Here is an 18170-nt window from a genome sequence, read left to right on the forward strand (position 1 = left end):
GACTCGCTTAATTTTGTTTAACTCTATGTTCTGATGCTATTTATTTGTCAAAACAAAAACAAAAATGAAACAAAACAAAAACTTTTTGTTCTTAAAACACCCATAAATAGTCTACTGAATTTAGTTTTCCCTAAGACATACTTGGAGCCTCCATCATATATCGTCAGAACCTAAGAACTGCTCTGAAAAAGCCATGAGCTCCAAAGGCAATAAATTTATAGTCTGGATGGAGGGTATGAAGAGGAATTCCTATAGCTAATATGGGAAATATATTAAAATTGTTACATATAGACATACATGGGTTTTAATTGAACAGCCACTCTGTTGACTTGATTTCTACCTAAGCTTCATATGTAAAACAGGAATCATAATCACTAACTCTGAAATTGTTGAGAGGACTAAGGGAGATGAACACATGTAAGATGCTCATCACAGGGCCTGACCCTTGATAGTAGCATGAATGAAACTACTGTTATCAATAAAAGACAGTCTTACAACCAACTCAGGAACACTTAGAGATGTATCCTCTTAAAAGCTAATCACAGTTTAACTCTTTTGTATCTAAAGCAATATATGAGGAGCTACCAAGAGAAACTCAAGACACTTAGTATATGGCCCCCCCCCAGCATTTTCTCTTGCCCCCAACCATCACCCCAAAAGCAGGACTCATTATAACATGTGAGTTTTATTTCTTACTTTTTAAGGAGACACTAAGACATCTCCTCTATAAATAAACCTTATATATAAACCTTCCCTTCTAGCAGCTTGTACTTCCCTGGCAGGCACAAGACAACAGTTCTCCACTATAGTGTACAGAAACACCACAGACAGGATTATTAAAAATTTAGGTTTCCAAGGCCTCATTCCCAGAGTCAATAATTTGGTAGATCGAGAGTAAGCCCTAGAAGCTGAATTTTTAAAAAGAGAACCATGGAGGCAAACAAATGTCTCTAAATTTGAGCAAACACTGATGTTTGTTTCATAATATGTCCTTGCTTTGTTGTTATCACCCAGTGTAAACATTCATACTTCCTACATGAAGTAGAAAGAGAGATCAGGATTAAACTTGTCCACAGCTTACAGATCATTATTTTTAAAGGTCTAAAAAGTCTCACTAAGTATATTTTTTATTGATGAGCAAATTAAGCTCTTTGAAAAAGTAAATATTTAAGATTTTGCTTCAGAAAATCAGAGATTTTTAAAAGATTCCAGGAGATGGGTACCTGGGTGGTTCAGTAATTAAGTGTCTGCCTTCAGCTTAGGTCATGATCCAGGGTCCTGGGACTGAGCCCTGAATCAGGCTTCTTGCTCAGCTGGAGGCCTGCTTCTCCCTCTCCCACTCCCCTTGCTTGTGTTCCCTCTCTGGCTGTGTCTCTCTCTGTCAAATCAATAAATAAAGTCTTAAAAAAAAAAAAAGATTCCAGGAGGACATTGAAATGAGATAACTTTTTCTCTACGACATTCAACAAACCATTCATTCCAGGAATTAGGTTTCTTGTCTAAAAAATAAAATTACCTCTCATGTTTAAACTGACAGAAGCCTTTAAGGTATTTCAAACCTATGAATGTGCATCCGCACGTTTTTCTTCAGTGTTTACTAGATCTTCTGAGTTCTTATGAAGATCAGGTTCACCTATAACACAAGCAAACAAATAAACAAGAACAAAATAAGCCCGTGGAAAAAAACCTAATAAAGTCAGGAATCTGAAACAATGCAGTTACATGCTGAAGACTCAGTTTCACAATGGATTTTGCGGCACATTTCTCCAAAGATACCAAATACTTTCTTTTCAGACTGTGGATTTATAGAGTACAACGAGTCTTCTTCTGGTGGTTGTACAACATTGTGCAGTTGCAATTTAATTTGGTAATACAGAACCGAACTAGATGAGACATGTTTAAACATCTATTAAATCAAACATAAAAATTATGCATGCTTTTTCTTGGTGAGAAATCAGCAGAAGAGGGAGAAATAGAGAATCTTAAGCAGGCTCCGGGCCTAGCTCAAGCTCAAGGTGGGGCTTGGTTCTCATGACCCTGAGACCATGACCCAAGCCGAAATTAAGAGAGGATGCTTACCCCACTGAGCCATCCAGGAACCTCTTTCTTGAATTTTTTTAAGCAAATGGTTTTAAACAAATGCTCTAATGATCAGTGTCTTTTAACACACATTCCTTAGTTGCTATGAATTTAAACAAATGACTATGAATTTAAACAAATGACTGTAAGAGCATAGTAATTTTTCAGATAAGACATAATCTGCCAAAACACACTAATGGAATTTATAATCCAAAAATCAGTCATCTTCTATATAAACCTTGAAGAGAAAAAATTAACATAGAAAATGTGCCAACAGTTCTAGAGAAGTCACAGAGAATCTATCAAAAATAAATATAAAGCAAAATGTATAGATAAAAGAGTCTTACGTGAAAAAGAAAGCAAACAAAATTAGCAGAAATTAATTTTTGAGTCAAAAATACTTTACTATTTCGGGAAATAGTCATATATGACATGCTCTTTCTGTTTGAACTTTGATAAAAAATATCCTAACAGTTAAGGAGCAAGCATCTTAGTGTCGCAGTCAGTTAAGCATCTTACTCTTTGTTTCTGCTCAGGTCATGATCTCAGGGTTGTGAGATTGAGCCCCAAGTAGGACTCTGCACTCAGCAAGGAGTCTGCTTAAAATTCTCTCTCCCTCTGCACCTCCCTGCCCCTGCTCATGCACTCTTTCTTTATTTCTCTCTCATTCAAAAAAGAAAAAAAAAAAAAAGAAATATACATATACATGTATATATATGTAAATTAATAGTTAAGCTTTATACCAGTTATCTTTGAGATAATTCCTTTAGCATAGATTGTAAGACTGTGTTGTCTCAGGTGCAACAGATTTTTTTATTGAGGTTACAAAATTAATGTATAAAACCTATGGGGTGTTATTACAAAGCAAAATTACTTTGTTTCCTGTTTTCTCTTTAAGATATATTCAAAAGGGGGCGCCTGGGTGGCTCAGTGGGTTAAAGCCTCTGCCTTCGGCTCAGGTCATGATCTCGGGGTCCTGGGATCGAGCCCCACGTCGGGCTCTCTGCTCTGTGGGGATCCTGCTTCCTCCTCTCTCTCTGCCTGCCTCTCTGCCTACTTGTGATCTCCCTGTCAAATAAATAAAATATTAAAAAAAAAAAGATATATTCAAAAAGGAAAGTTACCTTCTATCTATGAAATTTTCAGGTGGTATCATCACTTTTGCAATCAACCTTAGATAATAAAAACATTGTGTGATCCCGTTAAGTGGTCAAAGTCTCAATTCTGATATTAGATAGTCTGGCTACATATATTACACATCAATCTTAAAACAAAGATCATAAAAGATTCCTTTCCAACCTTGAGTTTGTGGCAGAGCCCAGAAGTGGTGTATGGCGGGGGATGGTTGATGTTTCTGTTTCACTCTCCCCCAACTGGCTACCTTGACTCCTGAACTGGAGCAAGACAGAAAAAGGACTGAGAGGATAAGCCAAGTTCCTACTTGACCAGCACTGTGGGAGGACTTCATACTCACTAGACCTGGTAGGTGCTGGAAGCTAATTCTTCCGTGAACACATTCACAGGCTCTTCAGGGACTTCTTGCCAGAGGCCATGGCTGGACATGTCTCACCACCTTGCTATGTGCATATGAAACTCTGGTTCCTTTACAGTGTTCGCAACCCCCAGGGATTTTATTATTACATCGTTAGCTTCTGTCTGGTGAGGTCCTTTCATTCTTCCAAATATGGGTGGGCCACATTTGGTTCACACAAAACACTCATGAGGCAGTTGTTCCCATAAATTACTTGAGGAAAGACTGAAACCTACATAGCCTCCTCTCATGTGGCTCATCTGTCACCAGATAATCTGTTACATCTCACGTAAGAATTATACTCCATTCCCAATATCCCTGAGGGTCCTGGTACAGTTCTTTTCTCTTAATTTGAGGTAAAGAGGGAAGCATTTCTATACCTTTCCCAACAGCAGATAGCTCATTAAAGAAAATCTTCTCACAAATCCTTTTTCAACCATTAACAACCTGACCCTTTCATTTGTTTGAGTTGGGTAAGGATCATAAGCATCCCATAATTGGCCTTTAATCTTCTTTGAAATTCCTGTCTCACAGGATTTATTTCTGACATCTTAGACTCTTGGCTTAAACTTTTGATTTAGTATTCTGTAGGGCTAGATTAGAATGGAACAGAGTGAAAGAATAGGCTGAATTAAAGGAGGAATATAAGTAATTCCCTGGTTCTTAAATTTTTTGAGAGAAACTTTTACAATGGGCAAAAACACTAAGGATAAAGAACTCACCAATAAGAAGAGTGGATGAGGAACAAAATCACCAAGTGCTAATAATACAGCAATTACAATTTAAAATTCTGGTTAAAATTAGTCTATATGTATTCTAACACAAATATATTGTTATATATTGGTTTATTAAATCAGTAATGAGTAATGAGTGATTTGAGCAAAAAAGAATATTAATGCATAAGAATGAAAAAATTTTTAATTAATAATAATAATATTAGCAGCAACAGGAAAAACAGTGAACATTAAGAGAAAACTTATTTACACTATGCTAAGTGCTTCATACGTTTTATCATTTAATTCCCTCCCAACAATTTTTATTGCCCAAGGTCACATATCTTCTCAGGAGCAGAGCTGGACCCTCAACCCCCGAGCCATGTACTTCAAACTAAACCAAAGAATTTGGTCATACAGTGCTAACTCCCTGACCCCAAAGGACAAGTTTCCATTGGATTTGAAAGAGTGAAAGCATTCCTTGTTGCTTGGAGAGATACAATTGCAAAGTTTCAAGTTGAGAAGTGTAGAGTAAACATGTCATTTTTCATCTTCCTGCTCTGACAAGCTAACTATGATTCAAAATTCAGTTCTTCAGAAAAGAATGAGTAGTTTGATAGTAAGAACTGTGAGAAGCATTTTCTAAGAAATAAAACTCTTTTTACTGCCACTCTGTGTAGTAAAACCGGCAGTAGGAGACTGGCTAAGGACTCCGATACCAAGGTCACACACATCCTACACGCGGGGGGATTTCAAAGCAAAAGGCTACAAGAAGGAATCAAATGCTTTCTTGCCAATACCATGGAGGAGAAATAATAGAGATTTGTGACTCTTGGAGTAAACTCTTTAACTTAAAATTCAGCATAAATATGTGACTGGGGTGCATACCTATGCTTAAGAAATCAAAAGCTGTAAATTAGTGAAAACCCTGTTATCATTTTTGTGTCAAAGATTTCTGACTTTCCACCTTGCAACACCACAACCAACCATCCAGTGTAGACATGAGGGATTTCAAATGGCACTGTTTTCTTTGCATATTCATCCACAACAAGAGCAATGAATTGTTTCTACCCTAGAAACTCCAAACATTGCAAGTTTCCTAATTTCTAGTGTTTATAATCAAATTCTTCAGTGGAGAGACTTTTTTTTTGTATGAGTTTCCATCTACAGAAGAAAGAGTCAGGAGAGTATGTGCCCTTTGATTTCATTCTTCATTTTTCCCATGGAAACAAAAACTACTTACAATCTTCATTAAGCTGAATACATAATTTTTAGAAAGTAGTTACCTACTTGCTACAGAAGGCTGATTTGGCAAATATTGGTGGTATGCAGAATCTAAAATTCTAGGAGTCTTTAGATGTTCCTAATAATAGGCTATAAATACCATTTGACAAATTTGTAGACTGGTTGAATTGGGGAAAACTAAACCCCAAACAGATAATTGTTTCTCCCATCCTATTTAGCTTTAAGTCACAAATCTCAGAGGACTTAGTTGGTAGTTATTTTTATTAAGGTTCAAAAATCAGCCAAAATAGAAGCTAGTTTCACATACCCAGCTACCTTTTAACCTGGGAGGAGAAGGACTAATGTTCTTTAAAAATGCCTTCCATGCTAATTTTTCCCTCTCCTGTCTACAACCTCCTATCTAACTTATGTTGGCTGTAAGGAGAAGCTATTTGAAGGCATGTGTGGAGAGTATCTTATCTACTTGAGTTTTTAAAATCTGTAGTGGAATAAATTGCCTCTCTTGGTCATAATGCAAGTTGTTCTTATTATGGTACACTTATAAATTGTAAATCCATGCTTTAAAATAAAAGCACTTTAAGCAGTTAGTCACACAGTACTTTATTGATCTACAACATTCAGCCAGGATTGTGGGGAGTGATGGGATCTCTAATCTATCAAGATTCATGTAACAGGATTACTCTCATGGTAGAGGTGAATTTGTTTAAAATAAATCATGGGTGCTCTATTATTTCAATATTACTACATTGAAACTATGACGTTATTCATGTTTAACTTCTTATTTGATGAGATTTCTATTTCTTAGCAGCCTCTGGATTTTCTTTAATCAGCAGACTTGCTCAGCATATTTCAAAGAAGCCTAACCCAAGCTGGAAGGGTGATATGGGAACACAGGACCCTTTTGAATGAATCCCACGTTCAGAGTGATAAGTTAATATTATTGAGTGGGTCTTTGTGCTGAATACCTCTTTACTTCTACAAAAGTGTCCTGATACAAATCAAAATTAGTCAAGACTTTCAACATCACTTACTTCCAGTTGTCTTGCAAAGAATGAGCCTATGTTGAGCTTCAAAGAGGTTATGGAAATGAAGTTCAAGAACCTTAGATTCTTTGAAGATTTTCACCATTTCTTCTTGAAGGTTTATGTATTAAATCCTATCTGAAGAGATCCCTTGGATCATTTTTATTTACCTTATTTTTTTTTAAATTTTGTCATAGAAATTAAACATGTGAAAGAAAGGTCAAAGCTTTCAGCTATGTCTTTTTTCTATAATTTCTGATAATTTCCTACATTCCTATTGTTAACAGGGGAACATTATATTAGACAAAGCATGAACAGAGGTCCCAGAAGGAATAAAGTTAGAACTAAAGAGTTTGGACTGTATTTGGTCTAAATTTAGGCCTACTTTAAGGGATAAAAACTAAGATGGTAAAATATTCTTTTGGAAAATAAGTGAATTACCACAAACTAAGTTTGCTGGATTACCTAAAATCTTTTCTTTTTGAGAGCACTTTGGTCTGCAGAATATGGTTTTTTAAATTTCTTGTTGTTGTAGTTTTCCTAAAGGGTTCTATGCCAAGGAAAAATTAAGACAAGTGTCTTAAGGGGCAGAATCTTCAACAGAAACTATTTAGATAAAGGTTGTTCATTTTCAGCTCTACAACCTGGGCAGCTATATCCACAATTCGGAATAAACCACTTCCACTCCTTCACTCACTCCTGCAGAAAACTGGATGAATTTGAGAGATACTTTGAAGAGATACTCTACCTATAATTTTGGTGGGCTAATTAAGAATGGAAAGGTGATAGGAGAGTCAAGATCAATTTACTATACACCCACTCACTCTATTGATGGAATTGATCTATTGCATATTTTCTCACAAAATATTCCATTGTTTATCTAATATTAAAATTATTGTGATCAAGTAGTGTTCTTCTATAATATACTTCCTAAAGGAAGCTTTCTGTAAGACTGCCATGTAGTCTGGAGGCACATACGTGGGACCAAGAGAGAATAAGAATTATTGCAGAAAACACTAAATTCTAAATACTTCACATGTATTGACTCATCTAATCTTCACAACAGCTCTTGAGAAACAATTTTTATGATCCTCACTTTAGGAATCAGCAAGCTGAAACAGAGAGATAAAATAACTTGCTCAGTGTTACACAGCAAGTAAGTGATGAGACCAGGTTTGAACAGATATTCTAGGTCCAGAGTTCTGGATCCTAACACCATACTATGCAGCCTTCCTGGGTATAGTTTATTTAATGGCTACTGTGGTTTTTTTTTTTTTTTTTTTTTTCCTTTTTATGAGTTTTTGCCTTATTTTTGAAATTAAATCTGATAGTCAATTAAATCTGATAGGCTTTTCCCCCCACTCAGGCAGAGACAGAGAATAAGAATAAATAAACTTGTTTGTGAAAATATGTTATTTGGTATTAGACACCAAGCCAGTCTCAGCTAATTAATTATTGGGGTGTTCCTACTAGTCTACTACAATTAACCATTTAGTCAACTGTTAGGGAATCACAGTAAAGAAGGTATATAAGAGCAGCTCTTAAAAAAAAAGTTTTTTCGGGGGAAATAACTTGGCTAACCTTATAAACTGAATTATATAATGGACAAGGCATTCTCAAACCCCACAAAAGAACAGTATATGGAGCCATTTTACTCCTACTGTTCACTTCTACTACAATAGAAATACTTTTTCAAGGAACTCTCTCCCTTAAAATTTTTATCAACCATTTTTCTTTTTTAGTGGCAGAGAACTATTACAGAATTTGTTCAGAAAAATGGTAGAATTGATGTAAAAGATAAAGTAAGTTTCTGAAAGCCACATTACCCTTTTGATATTTTAGAAAAGGGCAAAATAAAGCTTTATTGCAGAATGACACAGTGATTAGATGCTCAAAGAAAATTAACTGACACAATATAGTATCCTAGCAAAGAGAAATGCTATAAAATGCCATTTAGATATTTGAAAGCATAAAGATGCTGGCACAGCCATAGCAGCTGAACCAGGCCAACTAAGGAATCTGTAGTTCCTATGGCCAGTGATGCCAGTTGCGCAATCTGCAAAAATGGGTTCCTTTTCTCTCATGGGGCCAGGCAGATTTCCAGCAAGTAGACTGAAATCTCCAAATTTTTTGTTCAAAGTACAGCGGCCACCATGCATGAGGTTTTTTGGTTTGTTTTTGTTTTGTTTTTAAGATTTTATTTATTTGACAGACAGAGATCACAAGTAGGCAGAGAGGCAGGCAGAGAGAGAGGAGGAAGCAGGCTCCCTGCTGAGCAGCGAGCCCGATTTGGGGCTGGATCCCAGGACCCTGGAATCATGACCTGAGCTGAAGGCAGACGCTTCTTCTTTTTTTTTTTTTTTTCTTTTTTTTTTTTTTTTCGGTACAGGTTTTTTTTTTTTTTCACCCCACCCAGTGCTCCATGCAATATGTGCCCTCCATAATACCCACCACCTGGCTCCCCCAACCTCCCACCCCCCGCCCCTTCAAAACCCTCAGGTTGTTTTTCAGAGTCCATGGTCTCTCATGGTTCATCTCCCCTTCCAATTTCCCTCAACTCCCTTCTCTTCTAAATCTCCCCATGTCCTCCGTGTTATTTGTTGTGCTCCGCAAATAAGTGAAACCATATGATACTTGACTCTCTCTGCTTGACTTATTTCACTCAGCATAATCTCTTCCAGTCCCGTCCATGTTGCTACAAAAGTTGGGTATTCATCCTTTCTGATGGAGGCATAATACTCCATAGTGTATATGGAGCACATCTTCCTTATCCATTCGTCTGTTGAAGGGCATCTTGGTTCTTTCCACAGTTTGGTGACCGTGGCCATTGCTGCTATAAACATTGGGGTACAGATGGCCCTTCTTTTCACTACATCTGAAGGCAGAGGCTTTAACCCACTGAGCCACCCAGGTGCCCCCATGCATGAGGTTTTACTTAAGGATGTTTGCTGATCAGGAAAACTTAATGCTTATATGAACTGGTTTTTGTTTCTGAAAAAAAGGATACTTATTTAAAAAAGTCTCGAGATAATATTATTTAAAAGTTGTGAGAAACTAAATTGTACTTAGCATTTATGATATCCATGTTTGTAGGAATTATTGTGGAAAAATTATGAAGACAAATATAATTGATTTTATCTTTTTTTAAAAAAAGATTTTATTTATTTATTTGTCAGAGAGAGAGAGAGGGCACAAGCAGGATCCCTGCTGATCAAGGAGCTGGATGTGGGACTCGATTCCAGGACCCTGAAATCATGACTTGAGCTAAAGTTAGATGCTTAACTGACTGAGCCACCCAGGTGCCCCAATTGATTTTTTTTTCCTTAATCGTCAATATATTTCACGTTTGCTCCTAAAATCTTTTGTAATTTTTGTATTCATCAATAGTGGTCTTGAAGTGATTCTTTTTTTTTTTCCTAATTCAACTTGTTTTTTTCACCATTTGCTTTGTTGCCTAAAAAGCCTAGATTCTCAGTGAGCTCAATTCTAGTTGAGTGTAAAGAGAGTATACACCCTCAGAATCTACTCTTGCAGGATATTAATATTGTCTACTAACAAATAGTATACAAGTATTAGGATGTAGGACCGTATTATTATAAAGGAATAATATGGAATCTGTGACCTATTTTAAAAATAAAAATGTAATCACACTTTCTGTTCTTTTGCCTTTTTCCTAGTAATATATTTTGATAAACCTACCAAAATATTGAATTCTTTGTAGGTATACAGAGTTAGAGGACCAGTGCTTTTAAATAGGTTATGACTTGACTTTTAGGTATGATTATACTCTATTATTCCTTAATCTACTGAGAAAGCATCAAGAAAATCATTAAACTTTTCTTCTTTTGCATATATTGCATAAGTTGTAGTCATGCACAACATAATCCTACTTTTTATAATTTAATATAAATATAAATAATTTTTTTAGGGGCACCCAGGTGGCTCAGTGGGCTAAGCATCTGCCTTCAGCTCAGGTCATGATCCTAGAGTTCTAGGATCAAGCCCCGCATTGGGAATCTGCTCATCAGGGAGCCTGCTTCTTCCTCTCCCTCTGCCTGCAGCTCCCCAACTTGTGTGTGCATTCTCTCTCTCTCTCTGTGTCTGTCAAATAAATAAAATCTTAAAAAAATAAGTAATTTCTTTAACTCATAAGCATTTGGTAAACTCAGACATTATGGTAAAGTATAGGAGGACATTTTTGGATTGTTACAGGTTTCAGAGTGATTCTTAACTCATTGGAAGTTAAGTTTCTTCCCTTTACTATTTATAAGACTATATATTGACTAAATCTTTGGTTTAGGATAGTTATAGAAATGCATTTTTAAGGAAAAAATATTGTACACTGAAAAAATACACTGAAACATAGATACTGAAAACTTTACCATAAGAATTACTGATATTTATCCCTTTGTATATAAATGTAGGATACACTGTATATGAACCAATATATGTCATAAGTTCTGAGTGATCCAACTAAAATGATGGTAAAGACAGAATGAGCTAAAATTGTTAAGTGTAACAATGGAATAGTGCTCGAGAAAGAAAAAAAGTGATTTGCAATACTCAATGAGGACCATCTGTCAGTGTGCCCTTGACCAAATAGAAAGAATAAGAGGCATGCCTTAGATGAGAGGATCAGCGGAAACTTCTGGAAATAACTTCATATATCTGACTTCATCCAACTATGGATACAATCTCAAAAGATAAATCAGCTTTATTTCCCAAATGAGTAAGGAGCACATCTTAACTACTGTGTCTCTACCAGCACAGCTCTCTGCTCGTCCTCATCCCAGCACCCATGGAGAAACCGTTTCTTCATCCCTGAGCCAGTCCACAATCACTAAGGAATGCAGGCCTGCTCCTTCTGCCTGCCTTCCAACTTTGATTGTCCATGTAAATACAAGTGGGGAGTTCACTCACTCAAACAATATCACTTAAAATGCCCCTAAATTCTTTTCTTTAAGACTTTATTTATTTAAAGAGTAAGAGAGAAAGAGAGAGAGCAATCAGGGTGAGGAGCAGAGGGGGTGGGGAGAGGGACAAGTAGATTCTGCTCTGAGCACAGAGCCCTACACAGGCTCAATCTCATGACCTCGAGATCACAACCAGACTCAAAACTAAGAGTCAGACGCTTAAACAGCTGAGCGTCCCAAATATCCCCAAACACTCCTAAATTCTGCTGCTGTTACAGTTCCTCTCCATCAGCGAACAGTTTGGGCAAGACTTCTGTTCAGTAAGAAGATTTAGAACATGTAAATAAATGAACCTGTCACAACTAACTTCTGGAAGATGATCTAGAAACTATCCAGAAGTTTACTGGCTTTGAATTTAGACAAACTAGGCACAAATCCCAGCTACAGTTTTATCAGAACATAATTCCTACCTTGTGAGGCTGCTGTAATAAATATTTGTGTAAATGATCCATGAGAAGATATATAAACCATGTAAAATGTCACTCCCAAATTCATAATCTTCAGCTTTTTAAAATAAAAAGGTCTATGGGATATAACACACACATTTGAAAGCTCATGGGATCAGTTGTGTTGAGATTAAACAGAATTAGATTTGATAAAGCAATTATGTTGCTCTTTGAGGTAAATTTTCAGAAAAAGTTGTTTTCTTTGTCTGGATTTACTACTACCAGGATGCTATTTTCTGTATATTAAACTGTGAAAAGGAATGAGGAAGATTCAGTTGTAATATGTGTGCAAACCTGTAATTTGGGTAACTAACTCACCCCCGCAGACCTCAGTTTTCACAATGGTAAAATGGAGATAGTACCTAAATCATAGGGTTGTTTGGCTGATTAAGTAGGATAGAGACCATGACAGAACGTGGTATATTGACAAGCAAGTAAATGAGTAGTTAGTCAAAAAGGATTCCACATTCTATTTAGCATTAACACCAACATGATTACAAAAATCACGTTTATACATACTGTAATATATAATTCTACATTGAAGATATTTTAAATACAAATAACAATACATAAGGCTTAACTAGTGAACCTATCACAGTCTACTAAATGTCACGTTAATCACAATGTAAATTGGATGTTTTAAAAATTTTAATACTTTCCCATCAGTTTTAAATATTTCCTTAATAAATCTTTTAGTTTTGTGTTTTAATTTTTCAAGCAATGATTCAAGACCTATTTTTAAAAACTTTGTTTTCTTTTGAGGAAATCTATGAGGTTTTCTAGCAAAATGTGATTTTAAATAAATCTGACTAAAATATTATTATATATTCAATATATTTCAAATAAATTATAAAATGTGAAAAAATAAGAAAATATCTACCTTAGTAACTCGTATGATGATTTTCTGATTATAAAGATAGGTCATAGGTACAGTGATCACATTTTTAAAAAAATGTATTGATAGTGATAAGAAACAAAGCTTTTTGTAGGGATTCTAATGAAGTTGAAAATAACAGGCTTTCGTTTTACTGAATGGGTTATTTGAGGCCAGAGCTAAATTGTTCTGTACCAATGAGGGGATTTTCGTGGCCAAGAGGGGAAAAAGAGGAGTTGAGGGCCTGAATCAAGAGGAATATGAGACTAAAATGTTTTGGAGAAAGAATAGAAGTGAGTGGTGACAAAGAGATTTACCTTTTGCTTAGAGGTATATTGTTAAGACAACAAAGTTTTCAATGTCCTTGGAACTGGAACTATTGGGGAACTATAACAAAGTCTCGAACCTAGGCTGGTGTTAGCAGTGTGTCACCCAGAAGTTCTGGTTACAAATTCTGGTTACACTTGCCAGGAAAGGATAGCACCAGAAAGAGAGAATTGTCTCGGAGAGCTGGTCCTACTTCCTGCCTGTAGCTTTGATCTTAGCCCCCATCACCTCTGCTCAACAGTGCAACATCCAGCCTATGACTTTCTTCCCCACCATCATTTTCTCTACCCTCCAAATTTCTGTCATCACGCTGTTCACCCCAGAATTTTCAGAGGCTACACAACTCCTGTGAACTCTTGCAGTGATCGCTCATATTTGCACAAAGTAAAATTAAAGCGAGCAAAAAGGTTTGGGGTATCTGAAAACATAGCAAGTAGAGATACTGTGCAAGAGAAGAGGATTTGGGGGAACATCCCCCATTTAGTTTTCCCTTTTTTCATTTATCAGTTTTTTATTTTCTCTTTTTAGATCTTTAACAAAAACTATATGGTACAACAGAGTGGGTAATATCATTTCAGTTTTAGGGTCTCACCATTAAAACCAGACCTTCATAAAATGAAGTCAATTCTCCTCTACCTGATACTGACCAAGTTCTTATCTGGCCTTGAGCTGGAACCACTGGAGAGCTAAAGGGGAATATTCCCTGAGTTCTGTTCTTCAAAAATCCTATCGGCTTTTGTTTTACACAGAGTAGGCCTCTGTAAATAGCTCTGTAATGACCTCGTTAGTAGTTCTCAACTTTCTGTCAGGCTCTGCAGCTCTAATTACCAACAACACACTCCAGTCACTGTATCTCATGATACACAGTGGTCCTCACTGGGTGGAGAGATGGTGCACACCTCCAAAGGGGAGTGTTGGAATCTCCATGAGACGTGTGCAATTGGGAAACATATCCTGACTCTCCTCTCCACTTCCACTCTTATTCCAACACTGCTTTTGGTAGGCCCCTTTTGAATGCATTTTTCTCTTCCCATTTTGAGAATGCAAGTCAGAATGTGATAAATATCCCAACTGGAGTATGAATAAGATAGCTACGCTTACAGACTAAGGAATGGGCTTCTTGGAGAGAGTAGTTTAACGGAGTTCTGGATGACAGATAGGATTTTAAGAAGCAAAGCAGAGGAAGGGGCCCGAGAAGTATGTTCCATGTGGAAGAAAGAACAAGGATTAAGGCAGAGAAAAAGTCCATTGACTTTCCTAGGAGTAGAAGACAAATGTTCCAGAGGAGATGTGTGACCCAAACACAGATATTTTAAAGGCTATGGTTACCAAGGTACACGCTGCTGTTTCCTGAGTACAGCTTGCTGGGGTGAAGTTGGCTGTGGTTGTAATCTGCAGTTGGTTTGTCTAGACCATAAACTGATTAATTTCCTGCTCTCCCCCTCCATGTCCTCTGCATTCACTTAAATGCACAAAAATGTTCCATTTTTACCTACCTTTGTAAACTGGAGACAAGCTATAGTGAACTTTTAAAAAACAAAATAGCCCAGAGGATGCTAATATGCTGCAAGGGTTGAAAACTATTGAGTTCTGCCTTTACAATAAATGAATGAATGAATGAATGCATGAATGAATTAGCACATACACATGGTTCAAACTGGATGTATGTTCTCCTGGGGTTAAGTGACTTTGGTGAATACCACCTCTTAAAACTTCATAATTCTGATCTCCCAAATGTTCCATTCTATCTATCATGCTCTACTGTACTGATAATATAAAATAATATAATATAGAATGTCAGCTAAAGAAATTAAATTGGAAATAGGAATAAACTAAATGCAGAGTATATAATTTACTAATAATTTGAAATATACAACTTAAAAATTACTTGTAAGATCTCATATAAAATGTTAGTCACATTTTTGAACTATGAGTAGAGAGAAAATAATTTTTTTTTTTAGGATTTTATTTATTTGGAAGAGAGAGAGCACAAGCATGGTAAGGGACAGAGGGAGAGGAAGAGGGACAAGCAGGCTTCCCATTGCACATGTGAAGCAGGGCTCATCCCAGAACCCCAAGATCATGACCTGAGGCAAAGGAAGACACTTAATCGACTGAGCCACCCAGCTGCCCCCCAGAGCAAGCTCTAGTTTTATCTGAAATACTTTGCTTCCCTCTGTTTGATTGACTGTCCCTTCTGAAATCTAAACAATATGTATATATTTTCTCAAAAAGATGCTTAACATTTAGTCATGGAAGTTTAAAAGTTATAATTTTGATGGCTGAGTAATATTCCATTGTATATATGGGCCACATCTTCTTAATCCATTTGTCTGCTGAAGGGCATCTCAGCTTTTTCCATTGTTTGGCTATTGTGGACATTGCTGCTATGAACACTGGGGTGCATATGGCCCTTCTTTTCACTAGATCTGTATCTTTGGCTGAGGGTTTTAGAAGAGAGGGGGGTGGAGGGATGGGTGAGCCTGGTGCTGGGTATTAAGGGAGGCATGTATTGCATGGAGCACTGGGTGTGGTACATAAGCAATGAATCTTGAAACACTATATCAAAAACTAATGATTTACTGTATGGTGACTAACATAACATAATAAAAAATTTTAAAAAAAGTTACAATTTTGTTGACACGGTGAGTTTTGATTCAGAAAGGGAAATTAGAGAATTGATTCCATTTACTATAGCACCAAGAACCATAAGATACCTGGGAATAAACCTAACCAAAGAGGTAAAGGAACTGTACTCAAGGAACTACAGAACACTCATGAAAGAAATTGAAGAAGACACAAAAAGATGGAAGACCATTCCATGCTCTTGGATCGGAAGAATAAACATTGTTAAAATGTCTATACTGCCTAGAGCAATCTATACTTTTAATGCCATTCTGATAAAAATTCCACCGGTATTTTTCAAAGAGCTGGAGCAAATAATCCAAAAATTTGTATGGAATCAGGAGAGACCCCGAATCGCTAAGGAAATGTTGAAAAACAAAAATAAAACTGGGGGCATCACGTTACCTGATTTCAAGCTTTACTACAAAGCTGTGATCACCAAGACAGCATGGTACTGGCATCAAAACAGACACATAGACCAGTGGAACAGAGTAGAGAGCCCAGATATGGACCCTCAATTCCATAATCTTCGACAAAACAGGAAAAAATATACAGTGGAAAAAAGACAGTCTCTTCAATAAATGGTGCTGGGAAAACTGGACAGCTATATGTAGAAGAATGAAACTCGACCATTCTCTAACACCGTACACAAAGATAAACTCAAAATGGATAAAAGACCTCAACGTGAAACAGGAATCTATCAGAATCCTAGAGGAGAACATAGGCAGTAATCTCTTCGATATCAGCCACAGCAACTTCTTTCTAGATATGTCTCCAAAGGCAAAGGAAACAAAAGCGAAGATGAACTTTTGGGACTTCATCGAGATCAAAAGCTTCTGCACAGCAAAGGAAACAGTCAACAAAACAAAGAGGCAACCCACGGAATGGGAGAAGATATTTGCAAATGACAGTACAGACAAAAGGTTGATATCCAGGATCTATAAAGAACTCCTCAAACTCAACACACACAAAACAGACAATCATATTAAAAAATGGGCAGAAGATATGAACAGACTCTTCTCCAATGAAGACATACAAATGGCTATCAGACACATGAAAAAATGTTCATCATCACGAGCCATCAGGGAGATTCAAATTAAAACCACTTGGAGATACCACCTTACACCAGTTAGAATGGCCAAAATTAGCAAGACAGGAAACAACATGTGTTGGAGAGGCTGTGGAGAAAGGGGAACCCTCTTACACTGTTGGTGGGAATGCAAGTTGGTGCAACCACTTTGGAGAACAGTGTGGAGATTCCTCAAGAAATTAAAAATAGAGCTTCCCTATGACCCTGCCATTGCACTACTGGGTATTTACCCCAAAGATACAGATGTAGTGAAAAGAAGGGCCATCTGTACCCCAATGTTTATAGCGGCAATGGCCACGGTCATTGTGGAAAGAACCAAGATGCCCTTCAACGGACAAATGGATAAGGAAGATGTGGTCCATATACACTATGGAGTACTATGCCTCCATCAGAAAGGATGAATACCCAACTTTTGTAGCAACATGGACGGGACTGGAAGAGATTATGCTGAGTGAAATAAGTCAAGCAGAGAGAGTCAATTTCATATGGTTTCACTTATTTGCGGAGCACAACAAATAACACAGAGGACATGGGGAGATTTAGAAGAGAAGGGAGTTGAGGGAAATTGGAGGGGGAGATGAACCATGAGAGACCATGGACTCTGAAAAACAACCTGAGGGTTTTGAAGGGGTGGGGGGTGAGAGGTTGGAGGAGCCAGGTGGTGGGTATTATTGGAGGGCACACATTGCATGGAGCACTGGGTGTGGTGCAAAAACAATGAATACTGTTACGCTGAAAAGAAAAAAAAAGATAATGGAAAGGAATAACAAACATTTTACAAATAAATATTTAAAAACATTGCCTTTCCTCACACCAGTCAGAATGGCTGAAATTAACAAGTCAGGAAACAACAGATGCTGGCGAGGATGCGGAGAAAGGGGAACCCTCCTACACTGCTGGTGGGAATGCAAGCTGGTGCAGCCACTCTGGAAAACAGCATGGAGGTTCCTCAAAAAGTTGAGAATTGAGCTACCCTATGACCCAGCAATCGCACTACTGGGTATTTACTCTAAAGATACAAATGTAGTGATCCAAAGGGGCACGTGCACCCCAATGTTTATAGCAGCAATGTCCACAATAGCCAAACTATGGAAAGAACCTAGATGTCCATCAACAGATGAATGGATGAAGAAGATGTGATATATATATATATATACACACACACACACACACACACACACACACACACACACACACATACACAATGGAATACTATGAAGCCATCAAAAGAAATGAAATCTTGCC

At 37.1% G+C, this 18170-nt stretch overlaps 1 protein-coding gene across 3 annotated transcripts in view; it reads right to left on the reverse strand.

The window, feature by feature from the left end:
* Positions 1 to 1422: 1422 nt before the first annotated feature.
* Positions 1423 to 18170, reverse strand: part of LOC111143001 (phosphodiesterase 1A) — a 329203-nt gene continuing 312455 nt past the window's right edge. Inside the window, exon 14 of one of the 3 annotated variants that reach the window (XM_022496402.1) lies at positions 1423 to 1633. In XM_022496402.1, the coding sequence (XP_022352110.1) occupies positions 1560 to 1633 (74 nt within the window). In that variant the 3' untranslated portion in view covers positions 1423 to 1559. The remainder of the gene's footprint in view (positions 1634 to 18170) is intronic. The other 2 variants (XM_022496393.1, XM_022496411.1) reach the window with 2 other exon arrangements.

Source organism: Enhydra lutris, unplaced genomic scaffold, assembly GCF_002288905.1.
Source record: "Enhydra lutris kenyoni isolate GAN:26980312 unplaced genomic scaffold, ASM228890v2 scaffoldscaffold1, whole genome shotgun sequence".
Lineage (NCBI taxonomy): Eukaryota > Metazoa > Chordata > Mammalia > Carnivora > Mustelidae > Enhydra > Enhydra lutris.